We start from the raw sequence: 9939 nt of genomic DNA on the forward strand, positions 1-9939 counted from the left end.
ACAGGGTGGAGTTTTCATTTTGTTTTTCTTTTGTTTTTTTACTGAAACATGTTTACAAAAGGATATACACCACCCACTTTGTTTTCCTGTCTTGGATTAAACAATAATTGCTCAGATAGGAAGAAAAAACAAAGGCTTACTGCTTCCGAGCGACTGAAACGGTAGGCCCAAAACATAATGATGATTATAAAATGGCTTGGCTTCTGTTTGCTAACAGCTGCAGACTTTTGTGTGGATTTTGTGGCAGGGTCACTGGTGGTGGCGAGTGGGAGGGTAAAAGTGCCCGATCAGCTCAGAAACCAATCAAGTATTTATCTATAAGTTAAAAAATGGGAAGGGGGTTCAAATAGATTCCACTACAGTTAAATATTAAAGTTTTTTTTACACATTTAGTCCAACATTTTAATAACTCAAAGTCTTTTGAAACAGGATAGTTTCTTGCTGTGTGCTGGATCACACGAGCAGCTGACTCCCACACAGTGACCAGAAAAGATGAACCTGCATAAGAGAAACAGCACCTCTGCTCGTGTGTAAAATGTGCTCCACTTTCCCTCCAGAGTTAGAAAACATGGATTTAAAAAAAAAAAATATCCAGCCTTCAACAAGTGACCACAAAGATAATAGGGAACACAAAGACCGCTTAGAAATAAAACAGGGGGCTTGCTCATTAGGTAATGTCCTTGTACATTCCCAAAGATGACCTCATTCATGCACTGTGTGCATCATCAAAGTCTGTTGGCTGTCCCGCCTGTGTGCATGTTTAAACAATGCCAAAACTCTGATGTACTCATTTCTTACTTTGTCCATCCTGCTCACTCCCAATAAAACCTTTAACTCCTGTCTTTTTGTCAGTGCCACCATCTCCAAACCACACGTCATGGCCGGTCTCACTAACATCTTGTAAACCTCTCTTTCACTTTTACTGATATCCTTCCTGACACTCGTTTCCACCTGCTCCACCCTGCCTGTGCTCTCCTCTCTTCTTCATCTCTTTAGCACGGTCTGTTGCTTTGGATGGTTGACCACAGGGCTCACTGTTTCACGCGTCTCCATCACATTCACACACATGCATTCTGTCTTGCTTCTACTGACTTCTATTCCTCTCCTATCCAGAGCATACCTCCACCTCTCCACGCTCTATTCCACCTGTCTGTCTCTTGTGCTTTGCATGGCTTTATTAAATGTTCAGAAATATAAACAGAGGGGGTCTGAGGGGGTCCAGTGGAGGCCACTGTTTTATTTGTTTTTTTCCCATTGAATGACCAAGTGTCATACCTTTCTGTGAAGCAGCTGAGACTGCGTCCCTCCTCCTCCTTCTATCTCAAAGCGGACGCTGTTGAAGAGGGCGACTGCATACTGCTGCTCGTACACTTGGCTGAACTCTTTCATCCATTCTCTGGTCCGAGCTGCAGGGGGAGAGACACACACACACACACAAAATCAGTGTCGTCTTCTGCACCAGTGCATGATTAACACAATCTATCTTATGTCTTATGGTAGAAGGACAAAAGATAAGTTCTGCAGTTTTCTTTCACATGGTAACTTTAGAGATTTATAAAGTCAGAAATTGACCTAATTATACTACTTAAATGCTTAATACTTTATTTCGAATCTGGCAACCCAAGTCAGAGAGAAAAGAAATTAAATTCCTGAAAGGACAGACTGGTTCACTCTATTCCAAGCATGTTTTTCAAAAGTCACCAGTGCTGCAGTTTAAATTTCATTGTCAAAAATTAACTGGGTTAGATAAAGAGCTGCTGTTCTCGTGTGAAGGCACGCTGTCTCTTTCACTTGCTTATTTAAAGGCCTCAACCTTTACTCCTGCTATCGGTTCTTTATGAAAACTCCCATATAATAAAATGTAAAGTGGACATTTGAGATAGCGATTCTCAGGCAAAGCTCAACAAAGAGGTACCTCTCATGTATGATCGGCACAAACCGTTGTATTAAGTGAAGCTCTAACAGGCTCACAGCTGAAGTATTACTTCAGTCATTACATAAATTTTAAAGCAACACTTTGTTTTGTTCAATTTCATTTTAATCGTACTGAATTTAAACTGTTACATTTAAATCAAAAGACAAAAGAAAAGTCAAATCAATCAAAAGAAAAGTTTATGGAACGACTGCATCGCTGGAAATATTGGTTTTACACACACAAACCTGTAAAAGGAGGAACACGAACAAAGAGCTACAGTTATGATGAATAAATGAAAGTATTTTTAGTTTAAACTATGTAGCTTTCATAATATTTGGTTCGACCACCTTTATTCTTCAACAAAGCCTGAACTGTCTGAGGAAAGCTGCCTTTGAAATGCTTTAAGTAATCTTCAGGAATAATTCTCCGGGCTTCTTGAAGAAGGTCATTTAAAGCTCTCCTTTGGATGTTGGCTGCCTTTTGCTCCATCCTCTGTCGAGATGTTCCCACATTGCTTTAATTGCAAGGATTTAATTATGGGCTTTAATTATGGGCTCTTGGGAGGTCAGTGCATGACTGATAATGTTCCATTGCACTTTTTCTACCCAGATATGCTTTTAGTGCATTGACACTGTGTGTCATTGTCATGCTGAAAAACAAAGCTGCTGTTGATTAGATGATTTCCAGGTGGCGTTGAATAGTGGATCTAAACCTGATGGTACTCTTCTGTGTTCATAATTCCACAACAACACTGTCTAAAGTACAGAGCCTCCACCGTGTTTTACAGGTGGCTGTAGAAACTCACTGTTGCACCTCTCTTTTGACCTCCTCTGCACATATTGATGACAAATTTGAATTCATAACTTGGTTTCTCAGCCTTTTCTCCCACTTTCCCTTCCTTATGAATTTTGGCTAACAGTTCTTAGGGAACCACCTTCTTGGTGGAAAAATACTATTTCTTTTGCTCTGTCATCTTCAGCATCTTTCATAGATTCAACTAGAGAAATAGGAATAAATTATTTTGATTGTTTTCTTTTTGCGACAGGCTACTAGTAATAAAATGCCTAAAGATACAATTTAAAACTCGTCCTTTACGAAGTTGTCTGTTACATATAGACACAACACTGTTAGCTGCTTTTGTGCTTGAACAATCAGTGTTATCAACAACAATAAAGGAAAGAAATTCCTCTGACAATGATAAGGTACAAGGACTGGGCTGAAAATGAGTGAAAAAACAAAGAAAAACTTTAAAAGACCTTCAGAGAACCTGGGGAGCTATTGCTCAAGATCACATTCATTTACAAGAAAGTCTGCCTCACTGTAAACAAATTATGAAGAAATGATTGGTGAATCAAAACTTTTGCAAAATGTAAATATGACTCAACCTGAGTAACTTGAGAGCAAAATGTAGCAACAACACTGTATATTAGAGCATGCATTATATTTCAGCCAACGTCCATAATTTATTATGCAAATAACTTGAAATAATGCCAACTCTCATGAAAAAATACTATTAGGTAAGTGCACAATACAGTAGAAAAAATACTCTGAAATGATCCTTTAACTTGTTTTAAGTCATCTCAAAATCTGATATTTAAACTCAAACTTGAATTTCTAAAAGGAATATTTAAGTTTACACAAACGAACCATTTGTAACTTCTTTGAGCATTTCAGACTACAGTGCACATTTGTTAATGCAGTTTGGAGGTTCTGGACAAACCAAAACCTGACAACATTTGCTCAGGCTCCAGTAAATGGCAGCTGCTTTCTCTTCATCGTTTGTATATATCAAATTATTAAGTTCTGAATATATCTGTTAGCGTAAGTCCTTGTTTGTATAAAAGCAAAGCCTCCTGGTATTGCTGAAAGACTTTTCTGTGTTCCACATATCCTCAAGATTTGTTATCTGTCGTCATTCAGCTTCCTAATAAATAGACTGAGAAGCTGCTGGAGGGGACAAAGGCTTTTCCCACGTTCTAATGCTGGAAAAGAGTTGGTGTTCGAGCTGATCAGTGTCTTTGGCTCATTCAGCAGCATATAGTGTTGACTATGATCTGTTTATGGAAGGAACAACGCAGGAAGGAGGGAGCCAGCTTGCAGTGGGAGAGCAGGAAGGAAAGAGCTGACAGGACAGGATAGATGGAGGGAATGCGGAGGAGACTGGGGACAGGGACACGCATTTAAAAACACCATGACATACCAGGATGAGAGGGGAGGGCAGGTTAAGGGGCTGCAAGATAGCGAGGCACCTGGAAAAACTAAACATCAGCAAGTACTTTAAATTGTTCCAGACGATGGCTTTGAATCTCTCGTCAGGTTTGTCATTCCATTCCTTTTATTGAAGGATTTTTTTTTTCATCCTCGGTGGGTTTATCAGACAGGGTCTGCCTTCAGAACAGTTAGTCTCAGAAAAAATGCAGAGGATATCTGATTTTGGATGGAAACTCTCTTTATCCTGGCTAAATTTCCTCTAGATTACGCTCCGGTTACTGTGGCCTCCACTGCAAACTTGCAGAGAGTTGGTACTTTCCACCGTTCGCCTTGCTGAGCCAAAATCAGCAGACTAGGAAGCTGTAAATGAGCACTTAGAAATTAAAACAAAGCCCACATCATAAAATACATACTCGGTTCTCTCATTCAACCTGTATAGCCATGTGCTATAGTTGTTACAACCCTCCTCCATCTCTTGTTTGCTATTTACTTTACATGTGACATCATGGAATAGAGTAAAAATGGAACTTTTGGTACTTTTTATACGCCATACTTAAGTATTTTCCAGTGTTTGCATGTCCTTTTAGAGGATTAAATAAAACAGGAAATGGTTAGGGTTAGCTTCAGACTCTGAGCTGGAAAGTAATTTATCACAAATACCTCCAACAAAAAAACCACATATTTTAGCTTTCTTTTTTTTTTTCTTGTATAAGAATTACAGACTTACTTAAAATCTTAAGCCCATAACCCAGATTCATGACCTTGATGTAAACCTTTCTTTCATTCCTTCAATTCTTTAAGTGCATTTGTAATGAATAACAAGTAACAGTAGGCAAGAGCATGGAGGAACTGATGGCAAAAGGACACTGCAGACAAAAAGGCATTGTTCAGTAGATGTACACTGAAGTGGGCTTAAGATTAGCAAAGGACAGCAGGGCCCACAATCTTTCCAAGTAGGAAAACTGAAGAACAGCAAAGGAAAAGCAGTTTGCAGTGACAAATTCTTTCAGGCAATAAGTAATGAAACTGCAGCCAACTTGAAATGCATTCATGCACTTCTTTGCAGCTATTTTGGAGCATTATCTAAATTGACTTAAATTTTCAGGCTCACTGGGGCATAACAACTGTGTGTATACAACAACCCTTAAAACATGATTTAAGAAGGCTTAAAAGGTTTGCTGACTTTGTTCCAAAATAAGATTTATGAAGTTTTTTTCCCAACTGGAAGTTCTCCTCTGCTAGTATGCCCAAGGTTTGAGCTCAGGATTCTTTGAATACCATGGCTCTCTTAGAATAATTACAATTTCTTAAGGCAAATATAATAATTTGTGGAATAAATGTATGATTAATAAAGATGAGTTGGATATGAATTCTGTCAGTGCTTAAAAACCAAATTATGCATTTTTTATAGGAGTGGATTTACAGTTTTGTTGTGAAGGGAGAGAAAGAAAACAATCATCATCAGTCACTAACAATCATCACCACTTATCATTAATCAGTCGTCATTGTCAATCAGTGTCGTCATCAATTACCAACCCTCATTATCATCAATCATTGCCAGCAACTGATGATGATTGATAACAATCAGTCGTCATCAAGCACCAATCCTTATCATTATCAATCATTATCAGTCATCGTCATCATCAATCATCATCCACTGTTTAACATCAAAAGGCTTAGCCAGATAGGTGAGTAGATGAATAAAAATGGTAAAATACTAATAAAACTAAAAAAGGCAGACATGAGCGTGAACATTATTTTCAACAGATTTATAAAACCGTGTGCACAAACAGTCTGAGGTGTGCCTGAGTTAGGCATGTTGTCCCTTTTTATAATTACCTGTTTTGCGTCATGTTGGCAAAAGAGGGCGGTGTCACTCACATGGCAAAGTACATGTTTTGTTGCTGAATTTAACTATTAGCTTCTTATCTTTTTTACTGCAGTGTTAGTTCATTTTCTATTGATCTCTAATATAAATACATTTTTTTTATTTTAACTTTATTTTTGAACAGTTTTTTTTTCTTCTTCCCAGTAACAATGCTGTCATGCTAATGTTTAGCATCAAAGCTACCATCTTCATTTCATTTGTAGCACATTTCAGAGCAACACGTGCAGCTCCTCAAAGGTGAACACTGTGACTCGATCCAGAAAAGTCAGCTGATCACCAGAAACAGCTGACTGGATTTGACTCTAATTCTTTGGCTGTTTTTATCTAAAACCTGCTGTGAAACGATTAATCTACTAACTTATTCTTTGAGGATGATCGCTTATATTTCAAGGGTTTGATAGTAGGCAGCACATATCTAGGCCAAGGTTTGAGTCTGTTGGTTATTTCTGCCTTAAGCAGACCATAGATGGGTGAACATGTGGGTCAGCAGGCAGTTATGATTTGCATGTGTGTCACACACATGGGGTTGCTGTGGGGGTCCTATAGGGGAGGTGATCATTGAGTAGTTGCCTTTGTGGGAGTTAGACACAACAAGATTCCTGACTCAAAAACGCTGACTGGTCTTTACCCTGTCTCACACACGAACTTAAAAGGTGCAAACACATCGACAAGTGGGACCTGGATAAAAAGGTTTTCTTTTTTCTTTAAAGACATGCACAGGTGTTCACTTGTCTTCTGTTGACGTGGGTGTTTTCACTGTGTTGATTTGTAGAAGATACTGGCAGGAACAACACAGAGAGGTGTGTGTGTGAGAGTCAGACGGCCTGTGACATGTTTCTACCTGCTTCACTTGTTATCTTCCCCTCTCCCTCTGACTAGTCTCTTTATATGGATCTTTTTCTGAGTGGACTCATAAGCAGGAAATACTGCACTCGCGTATTTTAACGATGAAGGCCTGCATGTAGCTAAATGTCATATTTTCTACCCTCGCAGCTTTCCACAGTCATGTGGACCCTACATTTTATAGTTTTAACATATTTTATCATTAACAAGCCTTACATTATGACACATGATGATACCTGACTGAGCGCCTTTCAAGAATGAAGACCAGCACATGTGGCTAAGGGCTCCAAAAAGCCAGTAAGACCAGATTGCTTTGTTCCTAAGGTCAAGAACTTTCACATTGAACACCTTGCTTGTACTTTCTAAAGCCCAGTTTCTGCTCATTCTGAATGTCACACATCTTTGGATCAACTTTGGATCAGTATAAGACAGCAGAAAACATGTATTTCTCTGGCCAGCAGCCCCAAAGTCACACAAAAGGCAAAAACAAAACCCCTCATATTTGAGAAGTTACATTTGATATTTATCCTTTTATATGTGAACTACCCCTTTTTTTTCTTTTTTTCTTTTTTTTTTTTACAACAGCCAGATTCTAACAGGGTGATTCTTCCCACTTTTTTTCTATTTCTGCTCACAAAAGGAAAATCCAACAAACACACTCGGTGCCTGAGCCTCTAGAGAATAATTCTGGGTTTCCTCATAGGAGTACTTCTGCCAGCGTATGCACACAAACAGGATTACAACCCTGAACTAAAGGGGCATCCCAGCTGAGGCTGAAATTACCCTGACACAAAAGTTTTAGGAAATTAGGAAATGACAAGTCTGGAAGATTGAACTCCATGCATTAAAACAAAAACAAAAAACACTAGTTTTTCCCAAATTCCTGAAGTGGTTTTGATACTCGAGCGCATCACCAAGCTACTTCTAGGACAGGGATCACGTCATATCCATTGAAGTATCTCAGTCTTTGTATTGTTCTTCTACTCGCATGACTTTAATAGACGCCCAGACCTGCTGCCCAGCTCACTCTGTGGAGCAATCTGAGACTTAAATAGCAGTCAGTCCATAACTTATACAAACATGCTGCAACATCGGAAACCTACTTATTATCTCTAAGAAACAGGGCTGCAGTGGAGTTGAGATTCATGGGAAGCCTTCAAGTAAAGCACACCTACAAGGCGGTGGCACAAAAGTAACCGTCTATACTTGATTTCTGCAGTTTAGATGATAAAAGTAATATAAATCGATTTTCTTAAAGGCAACAACATGGTCAAAACTCTGTAATAAGGTTGTTATAACGCGCAACGGTACTCATCTTACCTGTAATCATCTCCCGCCTATCCTCATCCAGGTGAGAGGAAACCACGTCCCCCATGGTTACAGGAGAGCCTCTGATATCCTCTACGTATCCTAACTCGGCAGGTTTTACTCCAGGGGAAAATTTCCAGCAGTCTCCGGGCAAACCCTCTGGGAATTTCTCTCACTTTCCCCCCCTTAGAGAGGAGCACTGTTCTGGCGTTGGTGCGTTGAGTGTGGGCGCCTTCAGCTTTTTCTAAAAAACAGGAGGAGGAGGCGGTGGAGGAAGAGGAGGAGGAGGACGTGCTGGTGAACAGTGCTGCGTTTCACAGCAGCGGGACACACCCTCTGGGAGTCATCACTGGTCCAACGTGTTCAGTCGGCTGTGCTAAGGGTGTGGCCAGAACCAGGAGCTTAAGAGTATCACAGTGCGTACTGTACGCGAGAGTGTCTGCTTGTAGCAGCAAACTTAATAATGTTAAACTTGACAGATGTTAAAAATACAACCTTAGTGCGTTTATTAGCAAGTTTCTTTAAAATGTTTCTTTTAATGATTTCATGATATTTATATTGTGATTAAAAATCAGGAGAAATTAACTAAAGGCTCTTTGAAGTGCGCGCTTTGGGCTCAACGTTGAAAGCGAGTCTATGGTTGGACCCAGTAGCATTTTGCCACACACAGATAAATGCTGCCCCCTTGTGGAAAACATATTTCTTTACTATAATTTTGAAGCAGGCCAGTGTCCAAACCAGCTCTTCCAAACATGTTGAATATTTCAGTAAGCGAGTTGATCCTTTAAAAAAAACATCTAAAGTGCTGGATGTTAAATTGTTCACGTTTATGCAATGATCTCTAATGCTGCTGAAACAGTCTATGAATTTATGGTTTTATCAGCAATGAAGGCTGAAAATTAAGCTCTGCAACTTCCAAAAGTTAGCTGAAAATAAAGTGAAGTAAAAGTGTCATAAAATGAGACTGCAATGCATCACATCTGCTTACTAGAGTCAATAAACTGGACCATTTGATCATACAGTTCCCATCAAAAGTTTAAGACCACTTAACAAATGGCAAAAACTAATATTTTGCATGGTTGGATCTTCCAAATAGAGCTTTAAATGCAACAATAAGAAATTGGAGTGAGACACAACATTTTGTGAGCATGCATTTTAGTGAAAACATTGCTTAAACTGAATGAACTATATGTGCTGATTGTGTCTTTTTGTAGGTTTTAATTTAATTATTAAGAACTTACTGGATGTGCTGAGTGTTCCGGTACTTTTGATAAATTTCTGGTCCAGTTTTTCTTCGACTATTATGTTTATTAGTTCTAATAAAAAAACCTGTCTGGTCTTCTTTGCATCTCACCTGTACAGTTTATGAATGCAGTTTGTCAAACAGCTGAGAACTTATGTCTGCTGTGGTCCCCATTGATTTTTACAACTTTTATAGGCTACTCTGAGGGGAAAAGGAACAAAGAAACAAAAATACCTCATTTCTGAAACGTTAATTTTAACTTGATGAATCACCATGAATGATTTAAGCGTAAAAAAAGGCCCACAACTCAAGGGGATGAACCAGTGTCTTCACATAACAGACAGCTTGGCAAAGAACCAATTTTAAACAGTATCTTTAGACACTTTGGTACTAGCGACCTGTTCTTGCTCTCAGGTTCTGACACAGGCGATAAGAGATACTTCTTGTCCTTCAGTTCATCCATTTACTGTTCACTGAAAGCTCATTAGACATGGTCAGAGTTGAAGGGTGGCTATCAAGAAGCCATTCCTA

General features: G+C 39.1%; 1 protein-coding gene across 1 annotated transcript in view; it reads right to left on the minus strand.

The window, feature by feature from the left end:
* niban2a (niban apoptosis regulator 2a) overlaps nucleotides 1-8458 on the minus strand; it is a 29803-nt gene extending 21345 nt beyond the window's left edge. Inside the window, exons 1-2 of the mRNA XM_005950938.3 lie at nucleotides 8178-8458; nucleotides 1276-1406 (exon numbers count right to left, since the gene is read on the minus strand). Coding sequence (XP_005951000.1) covers nucleotides 1276-1406; nucleotides 8178-8232 — 186 coding nt within the window. The 5' untranslated portion in view covers nucleotides 8233-8458. The remainder of the gene's footprint in view (nucleotides 1-1275; nucleotides 1407-8177) is intronic.
* Between the last annotated feature and the right edge of the window lie 1481 nt (nucleotides 8459-9939).

This window comes from Haplochromis burtoni, unplaced genomic scaffold (assembly GCF_018398535.1).
Source record: "Haplochromis burtoni strain Fernald_Lab_line unplaced genomic scaffold, NCSU_Asbu1 Contig_901, whole genome shotgun sequence".
Classification (NCBI taxonomy): Eukaryota; Metazoa; Chordata; class Actinopteri; order Cichliformes; family Cichlidae; genus Haplochromis; species Haplochromis burtoni.